At 39.2% G+C, this 15284-nt stretch overlaps 2 protein-coding genes across 3 annotated transcripts; both read left to right on the forward strand.

Annotated features, from left to right (window-relative positions):
* Positions 1–1002: 1002 nt before the first annotated feature.
* On the forward strand, positions 1003–11897 carry clpxb (caseinolytic mitochondrial matrix peptidase chaperone subunit Xb). 2 transcript variants are annotated; one of them, XM_062421190.1, is made up of 15 exons: positions 1003–1262; positions 2018–2096; positions 4150–4310; positions 4436–4550; positions 5797–5951; positions 6057–6216; positions 6520–6561; positions 7325–7501; positions 7650–7814; positions 8983–9071; positions 9296–9460; positions 9574–9873; positions 10029–10121; positions 10205–10311; positions 10430–11897. In XM_062421190.1, exons 2-15 carry the CDS (start codon positions 2042–2044, stop codon positions 10518–10520), a joined length of 1875 nt encoding a protein of 624 aa, XP_062277174.1. In that variant the 5' UTR covers positions 1003–1262; positions 2018–2041; the 3' UTR covers positions 10521–11897. The 2 variants fall into 2 exon arrangements, with proteins under 2 accessions (XP_062277174.1, XP_062277175.1); XM_062421191.1 differs by lacking the exon at positions 6520–6561.
* On the forward strand, positions 10575–15115 carry LOC133982493 (ubiquitin-associated protein 1-like). The gene is made up of 7 exons (XM_062421548.1): positions 10575–10637; positions 11246–11322; positions 12675–12825; positions 13350–14003; positions 14105–14275; positions 14750–14851; positions 14981–15115. Exons 1-7 carry the CDS (start codon positions 10575–10577, stop codon positions 15113–15115), a joined length of 1353 nt encoding a protein of 450 aa, XP_062277532.1.
* The last annotated feature ends 169 nt before the right edge of the window (positions 15116–15284 follow it).

Here is a 15284-nt window from a genome sequence, read left to right on the forward strand (position 1 = left end):
TAGTATATAATAATAGTACAGTTATATATATATATATATATATATATATATATATATATATATATATATATATATATATATATATATATATATATAGTATAACATCATCATAATAATAATAATAATAATACTAAGGCCAGTATAATAGCAGTATATCACAGTATGTAGTAGTAATAATAATAATTTTACATACAATAAATAATATACTATGAGTATAAGAATATGTAAATAAGTAGATCCTTCTGTGTTCATTTTTCATTTGCTTTTCATTTACATCAAAATGTTCTTCCATATAACTGCCTAAAAATGGTTCTTCGTTACGTTCGAATAAAATTGATTACTTGACTACTTACACTGAATTATGCACATTTTATTCAATGTCAGTGATATTCCTGCCAGTTTGACCAGCCCACCACTGTGGTGGTTCTATGAGGTCTGTTTACCATATATTCAAAAAAGTGTGAAATTGGTGATACTGAGTTGGAGTGACTAACAAGATGAAACACAGAATTGGGTGACAATGTTTTGCTACATGCTTTACAACCAGTAAAACCAAAAAAGGGAACTGTAAACGTCCAAGTAGCAATAGAAAACTAGAAGAACTACTAGAAAACAGTGAACTGAAAGAGTTAGTTTTATTAAAAAAATACTTGTGTCCCCCCCACTTCTGAAATGAAAATTTCGTCCTTGCATAGGCCTAGATTGCGCCATAGTAACAATTAAGCCAATGCCAGACTTTTGACTTTTTTCATAAAATATCTTTATTTTATATTCCAAAGTTATTAGTTTACGAGGAGTTCCCAAACGCAACACTGACAGCCTGCACATTACGCGGAGCACCTGAACGCATCAGAAATTTATCCCTGCTGGCTCCTCCTCTGAGCTGCTAGATCTCCAAATATCTGGATGGATGTGACCCACAGAGGCTTAAACGAAGCCTCCATGTTGCCGACAGTGTTTACATGTTTGGAGTCACGTCTCCTAGCCCACTGAAGGCCCACAGTTAGCCGGGTAGCCGACCTACTTCATAACAGCAGGCGTTACATCACTTTGGGTCGTGTCCCACCTGGGAAATATCGGCCTGAAGGAGTCACAGCGCTGCCAAATTCACATGATAGGCACTGCGATGTTAGCATGACACACTGACCTGTCAAGACTTTAACAGAAGAGAAAAGAGAGAGAGCTGCGTTGACTTAATTTGTTTTTGTCAAGACGCGACTGGTTTTATCTTTACCCCACCCCCCCTCCTCCTCCTCTCCACCGTGAGTAAAAACAGCAAGCTAACACTTTTGGTACATTTTGTCTTAGCTTTGTTAATTATATTTAAAGATAGACATGAGACTGCTACTTATACATGTCATAATAATTACGTATTCACCATTGTTCCTGCTGTCCAGTCAGGGTTGTTAAATGTGTGGTTGTTTTCCACTCGGCTCCGGTGTTACGGTTTATCTGGTGACCGTATTATCTGGTGATTTCTCACATTTTTAGGATACGTTACAAGAGGTGAATGAGTCTTCTTGACACAGTTGAACTTAAACAAATGGTTAGATACTTTAGATATTAAAACACACATGAAAAATAATAAACTCTAAAGTCATTTCTACGTGAAAGTCACCCGTTAACACGGCCACCAGTTAAACCGTAACACCTGCTCGGGCCTAGCTAACACTTTACCTAACCTAGCTAGCCACATTGTTTATTTAGCATTATTATATTATTAGCATCACATAGCTGGAGGTGTGTAGCCCAGAAACAATATACATCAGGTGGGTTTTAACACTGTTGATGTTTAATATATATATATATATATATATATATATATATATATATGTTTCATGACCACCTTCACTAGTTAATGACCTACTGTGCTAATGCTAACCGTGACGTTGAAGTTATGAAATGTTTAACCCCCCTCTCTCCCTCTCTCTCCCTCTCTCTCTCCCTCTCTCTCCCTCTGTCCCTTTCTCTCTCCCTCTGTCCCTTTCTCTCCCTGATTAACTTTGTGTGTTTTCAGGAATTCTGAGCCAAAAGAAGAGTTATGTCCTGTCCATGCACTTCGGCTGCCAGGTTGTTCCTAAACACTGCTCATAGAGGTAAGAGAGGAATAGTGGGACATCCTGCCAGCTGGCTCAAAGCCTGCATGACATTGTGCTATTTGCTACAGCCTTAAAGTAGGTCTCCAGCTAACCCAGATTGCTGTCTGTCTGACTGTTGTGACATGTCGTGTACTGTCAACAGCAGGTGGAAAAGTCAACAGTGTTATAAGCTTTTACATCAACTTGCATGTCATAGTTGCACACCTGTTACATAGTTGTTGTTGTTGTTTTAAAAGCAAATGATATATATCATACACACACATTAACCCTTGCATACTGTTCATATACTGAGTCACAAGTAGTCTCTACTACACCAATTCACATTCAGCCATCATTCATTAATAAATGTTTGATTAATCTTGTAGGGAGAAAAAAGGCATTCACAGTCACTATTTTATGATCCAGGTGAACATTTTATATAATATGATGAATATAACATGTTTGAATGCTGATTTTTTTTACATTTCTTATTTATTTGTTCATTTTAAATAAACACAGGTTATATGAGGACAAGTCAAGCTAAAATAAATGTGTATAGGGTGTTTTAACAGCTTCCGAATGTAAAAAAAAAGGGGGAAAAAGGGTCAAATTGGACCCTGAACAGTATGTAAGGGTTAAAATACAAAGTTAAGCTAAAGTTGTTGCATCTGTCAGCCTTCAGGAGAGTTGCACAAGGTTACAAAGTAAAGAAAGCAAACAAGAAAAAGACATACATACTGTGGCTTCACTACAACAAACATATTAATAAAAATAATAATAATGATAATAATAGTTTTATTTGGTATAGCACCTTTCACAGACATAGAGTATACTAAAACAACAACATGCAGACATTCTCTCTGAGCTTGTCTCTGTTGATAACATGCAGTGTGTTAAACTGATAATACCGTAGTTATAGGCCGTTAAATTGTTTATTTGAGTCATCTGATTTGTTGTAAACTATTTAAGAACAATGGCCCCAAAGATACACGCAGGGCTGCAACTAATGATTCATTTCAGTAGCAGTTAATTAGTGGCTTATTTTCTCGATTAATCTTTTTTTCCATGAAATGTCAAAAAATAATGAAAAAGAGCCCAAGGTGGTGTCTTGTTTTGCCTAAACCCAGATATATTCAGATTACTGTTATGTTTTTTTGTTGATATTTTTAAGATAAGATGTATCTTTATTGATCCCCCTTGGGAGAAATTCAAATTGGCACAGCTGTTCAGTGGGAAAAAAAGTAGCAGCCTTAGGGTGGGAGTGATAAGAATAAATACAGACAATACTATATTCAGTGTACAATCTCTGTGTAAATAAATCTGCAATAAATAAATGTGCAATATGCAGAAGTTTGTGAGATTATATACATGTGTGCAAATGTTCCTGGGATTATAATAGTAAGGACAGCATCAGTCTTTTTTTAGTGGGAGTGGGAGGTACATGTCAAACATCTGGCCCATCCCACATTGGATTACATGACACTGCTATTTTACAAAATATGTACATTTACAAAGCTTATACAGAAGCATGTTGGGGGAAAAAAGGAAAACAAATCCCCAAAAATTCTAATGACCTTTTCACACAAAGAACTATTACATTCATATTGTTTATCTCGATTTTCTCTTCTCCCCAGCTTTCTCCAAGTAACTGGTTTCATTGATTTTTTATGTTTCATATGTGAACAGCCGACTCAGTCTTCGTGCGCCATATATTTATTATATTATATACATATAACTAATGAAAGCAGTAAATACTCACAATGGAAAAGCTGGAACCAGATGTTTGTTTTGAAAAATGAACTTGATGTTTGATATTCTGTCAATCAACTAATGGATTAATTGGCTAATCATTTTAGCTATAGTTACATGACATATAGAGACAGTTATAAAACATTTGAATCATTTTCTATAATGCTGTTTGGTTACTAGTGTGATTACTATTCAGTGTGATATTTGTTGTGTAGATAAACAAAAAAACGACATCACTTAACTAACATAACATTCACTTGAAACTTCTGTTCATAAACAACAATGTTAATAAGAGTCAAAAGAGATGCTGCTGTCTTTACAGGATTATCCTGCTCCCGGATTCAGCTGTTTTCTCTGAGTCGCCAGGGGTCTCGCGAAACTCATTTGCCTCCCCGGGTCCGGGTGAGGTCGTTTTCAGAGACTGCAGTCTGCTATGCCTCTAAAGATGGGACAACAAAGGACGGCGGAAGTGATGGTGGAAAGGTAATCTCCTGGGAGGATAAATCCTGTTTGTGTTTCTTCCACTCTAATACCCCACACCATTGTGTCCATGGAAGAGGTGTTAATAATTTCATTTGATATGTGCTGACGCAGTCGTGTTTACACAGAAAAGCATCAGTGAGGGGAAGAGACTCTCCGGATCTGGCGGATCAGGCAAGGGAGGAAGTCAGCTCCGATGCCCTAAATGTGGAGACCCCTGCACACATGTAGAGACATTTGTATGTAAGTAAACTAGAATGTATAGGACAAACATTCTCCAGGACAACTGAGCTGCATTTTCGGTAAACAGTGATGTAGAAATTTTGAAATCAAGAGGCGTGCAGGTATATGAATATGGCATTGAAGTAATAAATGAAGCACGCCTGTCAATGATGTTTTGTTGATTTGACGCTCAATACTTAATGGAGTTGATGCAGGTAGAAGTCATAAGTATGTGAGCTCAGGCTGAACTAAAACCATAAAAGAAATGGAAATAAAGGTTACAAGATTGGCTCTGTCTCCAGAATATAAAAACACATTGTCAGACAGATAATAACCAGCAGAAGAAATGTGGTTGTGTCATTGCTGGATGCCATGCAACAGTGATCAGGAGGAAAAAATAATGGAAGAGGTGGTTTGTGCTTTGGCTGAATAAAAAAGGGAAGTAAAGCCTACTAATAGAGAGGATGAACAAATGTTTAGTTTAGTCTGTGACTCTGGGTACAAATGTGTTTCTTTTCCATTAAAGCTTTAAATAAACTGTAAAATCTTTCAGGGGTAAAAATGTGATGGTAGTACACAACAATCTAATCATGCCAAAAATGGCAAATTATAGATGTTGCAACAATCAGCTGTGTGCTTCAAACTGAGCGATGTTTACAATGTCAGAAACAATCAGATAAACGACGCCCTTTTATGTTTTTATAACTTTCATTAAACTGACACATAAAATTAGTGCCAGTGATTGGCCATGTGACTGGTCACCTACTCACCATTAGTGAGTTAGCAGAGAAGTCACAAGTATAACCCGAACTGGTGTGACATCTCTATCCACCTTTTTAATTGAACTCTTTTCATCGTGACAATGAACTCAGATATTACTATAACAGGGGCGCCCTGGTGACCTAATGGTTACGGTGCATGCCATATGTTAATGGCTCGATTCCCAGCCGGGGATCCCTGCTGCATGCCACAGCCCTCTCTCTTCTCATGTTTCCTGTCTCGCTACGCTGGCTCTCAAGTAAAGGCAGAATGCCACAAAATAATTCTTGAAACAATAAATAACTACAACAGAAACTTGTATTGGTTGATTTTGGGCAGTTTCTATTATAGATTTATGAGCAACCCCTTTCACATTTTGCAAGAATCATTTTTGTCAATGTAATGATCTGCAGACTAGATCAGTTCTTGAGCTGTAAAATGTGTGAAGAAGATATTAGAAGCAGTTTGTGAAATGTTTCAGTTTTTAACGTACTGTGTTTTTTTGTAGCATCAACACGATTCGTCAAATGTGAGAAATGCCATCACTTCTTTGTGGTTTTGTCCGAAACGGATTCTAAGAAGGGTCTGAACAAAGAGCCAGAATCTGCTGCGGAGGCTGTAAAACTGGCATTTGCACAGAAACCTCCACCTCCCCCCAAGAAGGTGAGAAATTGCAGCAGGAAACAAAAAAAACACACATTACACATCCTGTCAATAGTTACTGTATTATACTTTTATAATGTGTATATTTTTTTTTCTTTATTTCAGATATATGCTTACCTTGACAAGTACGTTGTTGGCCAGTCCTATGCAAAAAAGGTGTTAGCGGTTGCAGTGTACAATCACTACAAGCGCATCTACAACAACATCCCTGCTGGGAGTCGACAGCAGGTGGAAGTGGAAAAACAGCCCTCCCTGACACCTCGTGGTCAGTATCGCTGCAGTGTCGCTGTCTATAAATATTCAGCTTTGCTTTAGATAACTTATGATTTTACAATTTAAGAGGTTGCAGAGGGAGGAGCCATCTAGTCTTGAAAAAAATCAGCCTAAATAACTGATAGCAGAGGCTGCAGCTGTGGTCTTAAACTTGTCTTGAATCCTAATCTGTATGATTTGGCATTTGTTCAATAATTTCTCACGCAGTTTTATAAGCTTCCTTGCAGAGCTGCATTGTTAATGTCATAATGGTAATGATAATATTGATTTGAGTACTTTCATCCTCTCCCTGTAGAGCTAGAGATGAGAAGACGAGAGGATGAATACAGATTCACAAGTAAGTGATCAGTCCCACATACTGTTATCGTCATCAGCGGGGAAAAAATCACATCTCTTTAATCAGCGTTTTTTTTTTTATTTTTTTTATTTTTTATCAGTTGCACAAATGCCAAAATGTACAGACCTCTGTGGCTCTTCAGTTAGAGCTTTGCTAAGCTCTTTAAACAATAATAATAATAATTCTAGCAATGGAGTTATGATTCTCAACCTAAATAATTAATTAATTAAATAATAATTACTCAGAACTTTCCAGTAATTTGACACCATGTGATACAGTGTATGTTTTTGGGTTGTTGTTTTTTTTTTGAGGAGACACAGCTCTGGAGAAGTGACTGATTATCATGTGTTTAATTTCTCATTTACCCTGCCTGCAGATAAGCTACATACTGTAAACTGTAGTAATAAAATTATGTGTGTTAATCTTTTGACCGGCCAAACAATCAGATAAGGTAGCCCAGTAACCTACATTCACATTTGTACTTATTGTGCTATTTTCAGTACAGCCATCCCCACTTAGTAACTCCACACTGATGCAGGCTAGAGCACACATATTTTTAGCCTGTACATGTAAACTGTTACCATCAATGAATGGCCTTTTTAAAATAGTCAACAACATCACAGCACACCTTGTGGTTTAATAGGAAGGCTTCAGTCACTTCTCTGTGTTGATTTGTGACATACATTTCCAGATAAGTTTCTTATTTTCAGCCACAGAAGCAGTCCATCACAAAGCTAACCCTGAGGTTTGTTTGTTGTTGCAGAGCTGCTGCAGATTGCAGGGATCAGCCCTCATGGAAACGCTCTGGGAGCATCAATGCAGCAGCAGACGAGCCAGCAGGCGCCTCAGGAGAGGAGGGGCGGGGAGGTCCTGGACTCCACACACACTGAAATTAAACTGGAGAAGAGCAACATCATACTTCTAGGTCCAACTGGCTCAGGTACATGTTTTGGCAGCGTTGTTCTAAATTGTTATATGGCACAGAGACCCTCATTAAAGTTAAATTACCAAACAGGCACAGTTCATTTGTAAATAAGCATCTGTTTTGCCAAAAGAAATTTGATCATGGTTCCTCTAATTTTTCACAGGAAAAACACTGTTGGCGCAGACGCTGGCACGATGTCTGGATGTCCCATTTGCAATTTGTGATTGCACCACACTTACTCAAGCTGGATATGTGGGAGAAGACATTGAGTCAGTCATTGCCAAACTGCTGCAAGATGCCAACTACTCAGTGGATAAAGCACAGCAAGGTGGGCAGATGGACTAAATTTAAAAGCACTGCCCATGTTAAAATCATACCATATTTTCTTTTCCAATTTCTCTTAACAAGCAGAAACACCAGCATAAATCACAAAGCATCCACTCTGTTCTCCCCTTCACTAAAACTAAAACTAAAAAATGTGTTAATATTAACATTCAATCAAAGATGGACAAATTACTTTTGAGAGGCCTTTAAGGAATGGAGCACTTACTTATTTTTAGGTATTTTTTTCCATTTATTTTCCATATGAAAATTCTAAAATCAGCAAACACATTCATAATGACTCAAATCAAGACGTGTGTAAAGTTAGTTTTGCAAGAAGTATTAAAAAGATGAAGCTGAAAGATAAGACACACAGGAGAGCTGTTAATGTTATTTTTTGAGAGGCACACAATCTGAAGTCAGTATGAACATCATGGCCTCTGTTTGGAAGCAGCTGAGAGGAGATGTTTATAATTGAAATACTGAAGAGAAATGAATATGCCTCTTTATCCGAGATGACTTAACTGTTGTCTGCAGCCATGTTAGCAGTTCTGTGAGACTGAACTTAACCACAGTGGTACTTTGAGCTAAATGTTCATGTCACTATTCTGCTGACTCACAGTGACAGTGTGTACAGGCTGTTTACTATAGCCTGTTAGCATGCTAATATTTACTAAGTAGACCCAAACACAAAGTACAGATATAGCTGATGGGATTGTCATTAGTTTGGCAGGCATTCGGTCATAAATTTAAGTATTTTGATTGACAGTTTGTCATGATTGTGCTAGATGAAAAGTTAAGAAATCACCAAAAAGTCTTTTTGACAAAAGTGTAGAAAACAACTGAGTAAGACTTAAATCTATATTATAGTTAACTAAATAATAATTAATTAAATATAAATGACTTTATTACTCTGCTACTCCCTGTTTGGATTTGCACATTTCTATCACATTTACACTTTCCGTTCCTTACATGGGTATAAAATGTGTTTCTGACTAGATCTTATCTGACATGCTATATTGGGATCAAACTGGGATTAACAAACGTAAACATCAGTGTAATTTATGGCAAACTCAAAGGAAACGTTGTGTACATGTATAAGAACATGTTTATCAGGTAACATTGAGATGTCAAAGACTGACTGGAGTGCTGCCGTGCTTATGTTTTATGTGCAGGTATTGTGTTTCTGGATGAGGTGGATAAGATTGGCAGTGTGCCTGGCATCCATCAGCTGAGAGATGTGGGAGGAGAGGGAGTCCAGCAGGTCAGTATTCAACCCCTGTCACACTTAATAAAACCCATTATGCAATCAAAAACTCATAGAGAAATTCAAACCACAAAATGCGTCATAACAGCATTAAACATGTCAGCAGATTTTACTTTATTGACTGTAAACCTGTTTCCTGTTTTTTTTTGTTTTTTCCCCCTTTGTCCTATATTGGTTGACCCACAGTTGAGTAATTGTTGTATTGTTATCTTCTCTGTCAGGGTTTGCTTAAACTTTTGGAGGGAACAATTGTCAACGTTCCTGAGAAAAACTCCAGGAAGCTGAGAGGAGAGACGGTGCAGGTCGACACAACGAACATCCTGTTTGTTGCATCTGGTGCCTTCAACGGACTCGACAGAATCATTAGCAGAAGAAAGAATGAAAAGGTCATTTTTTAAACGCAGCTCACACATACTGACTTCTCAGTAAAGATTCTAGCCAAGATTCCTCTTTATCATCGCTACCTCTAACTTCATTATCATGTTTCATTCCTATTCAGTATTTGGGTTTTGGAACTCCCTCCAACCTGGGCCAAGGGCGGCGCGCAGCAGCTGCAGCAGACCTGGCCAACACCAGTGGTGAGACGGACACAGTGGCAGAGATCGAGGAGAAGGACAGGCTGCTGAAGCTTGTCGAGGCCAGGGACCTGATCGAGTTTGGAATGATCCCAGAGTTTGTCGGCCGACTTCCTGTGGTCGTCCCTCTGCACAGCCTGGATGAAGAAACGCTAGTCCGAATCTTGACTGAACCACGCAACGCTGTGGTGCCCCAGTACCAGGCTCTGTTCAGCATGGACAAAGTAAGAGCACTGATACAGTGCCGTCTTCTTTACAGTGTTGGAAATGAAAAATGCAGGCACTTGACATATTTTCTAGAATTTTATCTACAGAACTATTTTGATCTGAGTGATAGATGCTTAAAACTGAAATGAACTGGAAATGTTTTTTGTTTCAGTGTGAACTCAATGTGACTACAGATGCCTTGCGGGCCATAGCTAGGATGGCTTTGGAGAGAAAAACTGGAGCTCGTGGGCTCAGATCCATCATGGTAAGTTAATTTGCCAGTGGTATCAAACCTTTTATTTTTATTCCTAATTTTTTTATCTAACGCCAGTCTTTTTTTTAATACAGGAAAAGCTCCTGCTAGAGCCAATGTTTGAGGTGCCGCACTCCGACATTATGGCTGTTGAGTTGAACAAAGAGGTTGTCCAAGGAAAATCACAACCCAGATACGTCAGGTCAGTCTCTCTGCTCTCTCAGAGCATGTCCGAGATCAGATTCCTGTTTGCCCGGCACACTGAGTCTCTTGTCAAGTTTAGTTCGAAACCTGAACATCAGTTTCCATTTGAATTTCAGAGCTCCAGCCAAGGAGTCTGCAGAGGAGGAGTACGACTCTGGCATTGAAGAGGAGAACTGGCCTCGGCAGGCGGACGCTGCTAACAACTGAACCACGACACTCATTTCACCTGAAGACAGTGCTGTCTGAAATCATTAGATTACTATGAACCTTTTGATACCATCTCTGGGTTTTCCTATAGCCCCTGATAAACTAAGCTGTGGACATGTAACAGATATAATGAAGGCTGCTGGTTCTCACCGAGGAGTGTTTTCATAAAGAACAAGTTAAGAGAGTGTAACAACCTACGGTCCCGTGCATCAGATGTTAATTCTCTAGCGGTGCACTCGCAGGGTGGACCTTTATGAAATATTTCAATCTCTGGGGATTGTTAACATTTTATCTATATAAAGATAATGCAATTTTATTCACGAACAGATTTGTAGCTAGTTTATTTGTTTTCTCTTTTTGTGGTGATGGGATGTAACGGCAAGGGAAGCAAATGGAAATTATGGGATCATACTGTACACTTGAAAACATGGGGCGCTGAGAAAGTGTAGATGTGATGTTACCATGTCAAGTATTGCCTTATATCATAAGGGCATGATATTCCATGAGCACTGTAAATGTTGAGCTACACTGCTTAGGTAGCACTTGTAAGCAGTTTGTATGACATGACCTCTAATTAGGAGAACACATTGTAAAGTGTAAGACACCAGCACACTAAACAGAGAAGAATAATGCTCTTTTTTAACAGCCAGAAATGGTTATTTTTCAGTGTTTTGCTTCCTTCCTCTAGCCCACTCTTTAGGGAATGTGTACGTGTTCACCTGTAGACCACTCTGTTACCGGACTGGATCGGGAGTCTGTTTCACAAAGCAGGAATAGCAAGTTACCCAGGGAATTTCAAAGTGTAAGTGAGGTTTTATGTTTTATCAGCTAACCCACATCATACCTGACAGAATCGTATTCCTTAAAGCTGACCTACAAGCTCCATTGTCCAAGATTCAATTTCAGTATCGAACAGATAGATAATCTCCTTCACTGTTAGCTGGCTGCCACTCAAAGCCTGCTTTAGTAAACACCCCTCAGAACAACACAGTTATTTTAATTTCCTGTGCGTGTGTGTGTGTGTGTGCGTGCGCTCCAACAGTGAAAAAACACCCTTAGTGATGTAATATCCTGTTACTAAGTTGTACCTCAATACACGTCTGTAATCAAGCCTCTACCTAAATGCTCTCTGATGAACCACGCTGCTGTACTCTTTAAAACAAAAACAAAAAAAGCTGTTTGTGCTATAAACTGAGATTAAACTAGATCTGTTCTCCCTTTGCTTTAAGTTTCCTTTTCTTTCAGTACACTCTCAAAACGGCTTTTCTCTATTTTCAGAGGTCTGTTACAGAACCTATAAACACCCTTATGTTTGTGAATCTTTAAATTTATTGTGATTGTTAAAAATATATAAATAAAATGTATATCTGTACAGAATTTTAATAGTTTTGTTGTTGTTTTTTCACTTCTGAATTTGACCAAAAGGGGTCTCAATTTATGTGGTTACAAAAGTCAGTTTGATAAAATTAATTTTTCTCAGATGTTTGCTACACGTGAATCAGTGTAGACTAACAAGACATGAATGCAACTGTCATCACCCTGTTGTACTACACTGCACCTTTATGTAATCAGCTAATCTCTGGAAAGTAGCGTGCTGTTCTTCCTTTCCCAATACCTCAGCGTTTCCATAATCCCCCCCCCCCCAGATTCCACGCTGAAAGTCACACAGTATGAAATGTGTCTGAACAAGGACGATACAGCTCCTATCAACTAAAGAAATAATACAATATTGAAATATAATAATACATTTTGCATTAATGTAATCATAGTAAAATATAAAATAATTGGACGTGTGTTATTATATGTATATTTATTAGGTTTTTTTAATGTAATTTCTTATTTTAGTCTAATTGGTGTTCACATAGGCTATTTAAATACTCTATTGTTTGTACTGTAGCTTCGGGATTACTGCAGGTGTCTGAGGTGTTATTGTAAACAACTCCTCAGATGATGTCAGAGGATTAGTGATGAATAGGTTTATCACGTGTAATAATATCTGTGTGTGTCTCATGAACTTCTCACACCTGTCAATGCTTCAGCACTCAGAGGACCTGACAGAAAATACCTGACACAGGTAAGTGCTGGTAAAGGTTTGATGAAATTCTGGTTCTGTAGTAAAAATCCTAGGAACTCTTTGTGGTTCTTCTGATGCAGGTGGATCTTCAGTACATTTTTTGGTGTGATAAGCATGCTGGAAGATGTCCCATTTCAGACCCTGCTGGGTCCACTGGAGGAGGAAGTCCAGCTGGTGACTGCTCCAGACATCAATGTACCAGACTACCAACGGATACTGCGAGAAACTGAGGTCACATTTCCAAGTGAACAGATGCATATTTTCTGTTTTGAAATGCTTTTCAGTAGGAGTGATGTGTTTAAATATGAGATAGCTCACATGCTCTCTTATGCAACTCTCTGTTCAATAACACCTAATTATTTTACTTCCCATATTCATGCTTCAGTTAATTTGTTAGAAAAATCATTGTTTATTGTACTAGTCTCTAATAAGCCCAATATTGTTCATCCCAATACAATTCCTGGAGTGCAGCTAATATGCAGAACTACATTTGACTGATTGTTAAGATGCATTTCAATCAACATGTTTTAAAACACTATATTGTACTCCTGCTGTTAAGTGTTTTAGGGCTGCATGAACAGGTTATATGAATCTGATTACAGGTCACTGCTATTGCCTTTATATGTGTGATACACATTTAATTAATGACATTATCCTCACATTACTTTTTTATGGGACACTTTTTGACATGTCACAGTAAGAAAAACACAAGTGAAAATGATCAAATGCTTTAAGTCATTCTTTTTTTTCTGCAGTATGGATTCAACCAGGAGAAATGGATTGTAACTGGGAAGCAGCCTGTCTGCCAGGCCCCATCCTGCCCTCCCTATTGGCTGATGTTCAGCAGCCCTCAGGTGGGCCACAGGGTTGGTCGCAGGGGCAGTGACCCGTGTGCCCACAGCCCTCGGCCCCGCAGTCACAGCCTGAACTCTCCAGACACCCGCTGTCTGCACCGTCGCACTGTCAAGTTCCTCGTATCTGACTCTGATGATGAAGATGGGGATTGTGAGGATAATGAAGGCTCCTCCACTGAATATGCACGTCACCTCATCAAGACTAGAGAGCGGCCCCGTAGCGCTGCACCCAGAGACAGAGTCTCCAGAGTCAAAGACATGCACCGTGGTTCTTCCCCTCACCACTGTAGGCCAGACTCACCTCCGGGCCTCAGAGGCAGCTTACTGTCTCTGCAGGACAGCAGACAGTCTCTGCGTCCACAGGAGCAGCACAGGACACAGCAGAGCAGCCCGGTTCCTTCAGGGCAGAAGAACAGCAAGAAGAAGCAGCGCCCACTGTTCACTGTGAGCAGAAAGTTCTCCCTAAACACATCCGCTGTTCGTCCATCTCTATCCAGGCTGCAGCAGCAACGACCCTCCTCTGCAGGGCCTGTTGTCAAAAACCGCAGGCAGAAGGTTTGTTTTGGGCCTGAGTAAAATATCTATCATACCTTTATCCTCTTCTTTACTTCCTTCTCATTCCCCAGTCTGCTTGTCTGTTCCTGTGCTGTCATCAGGCCCTGAGCACAGGTGGCTCCCGTGGGGTTTTCTTTGACTCAGCAGCAGACCTGTTGTCAGCACTCAGCCAAGAAGAGAGGGAGCTACTTGAAACCATCACAGAGGAGGGCTACCCTTTACGCACAGCTATTCTGGCACTGCAGAAGACAGGCTATCATAGCCCAGAGAAAGTAGGTCCAATTTAGCTTCATAAGCTGTTAGTCAATCACCGTTTAATGGTTAACAAGCACTCATAACACCTAAATAAAATACCTGTGTTGTCTTATTAATAGCAGGCTTGACAGCTAAAACCTACATTTCATCAAACCTGCCTTTAAAAATGTTTACTCATATTTGCTGTAGTGGTTTTCCACAAGGGAAGTCAGACAAATTGCAGGGGACAAACACCTCAGATCCTTCACGTCAATGTTTGTAGGCCTAGAAGTCTTACATATGCTTTGTGACATATTTATAGTGAGCTGTAAAGCACCACAATTTAACCACAAATAAACTCATTACATTTAAACCCTGCATTAAGAGAAGTAGGAGGTGTCAAGACTATGTGCTGCACATGGAAATGCATTGTTAATGTTTCATTAAGGCCGAGCATGTCATCCTCAGAACGACTTGTTCTTTTTTTTTTTTTTTTTTTTTTAAATCAACAGATCCTTAAATACCTGGTAGCCAGCGACCATCTGTGTCAGCTGGGTTACGACGAAGCACAAGTAGAGGAGGCCTTGGAGATGTTTCAGAACTGTGAGAGCAAGGTGATCCCAGCTCATTTTACTTGTCAGCGGATATAAAAAGCAGCACCACAGCCATACATAACACCTAAAGGCCATAAAGGACTTAACTTATCTTTACTGGATGTTTATTAACACACATTTTTGTTTCAGGCTGCCGAGTTCCTGCGTCTCCTCACTCAGTTTAATGAGATGGGCTTCCAACAAAGTGCAATCAAAGAAGTGCTGCTTGTTCATGGAAATCACCGTGAGAGGGCTCTTGAAGAACTCATGACACGCATGGCTTAAGCAGAACATGTTTCTATTTCTAGTCCACATGGAGAAAACGATTATTTACACATCTATAGTACGTGTGAAAAATTTGCTTATGAAACTAAACAGAAACTGCCTTCTGACTGTGCGTTGATATCTGTGCAACCATAGAGGCTACAATGAAAATAAAGTATATAGTATACAG

Source organism: Scomber scombrus, chromosome 6 (genome assembly GCF_963691925.1).
Source record: "Scomber scombrus chromosome 6, fScoSco1.1, whole genome shotgun sequence".
NCBI classification, from domain to species: Eukaryota; Metazoa; Chordata; class Actinopteri; order Scombriformes; family Scombridae; genus Scomber; species Scomber scombrus.

Bases quoted from the DNA above. Each gene is read 5' to 3' on its own strand.
- clpxb (XM_062421190.1), top strand. From the start codon at position 2,042: ATGTCCTGTCCATGCACTTCGGCTGCCAGGTTGTTCCTAAACACTGCT. The intron at 2,097-4,149 runs GTAAGAGAGGAA...CTGTCTTTACAG, and splicing joins CCTAAACACTGCTCATAGAG to GATTATCCTGCTCCCGGATT. The intron at 5,952-6,056 runs GTGAGAAATTGC...TCTTTATTTCAG, and splicing joins CTCCACCTCCCCCCAAGAAG to ATATATGCTTACCTTGACAA.
- LOC133982493 (XM_062421548.1), top strand. From the start codon at position 10,575: ATGAACCTTTTGATACCATCTCTGGGTTTTCCTATAGCCCCTGATAAA. The intron at 11,323-12,674 runs GTAAGTGAGGTT...CTTCTGATGCAG, and splicing joins TACCCAGGGAATTTCAAAGT to GTGGATCTTCAGTACATTTT. The intron at 14,004-14,104 runs GTTTGTTTTGGG...TGCTGTCATCAG, and splicing joins TCAAAAACCGCAGGCAGAAG to GCCCTGAGCACAGGTGGCTC.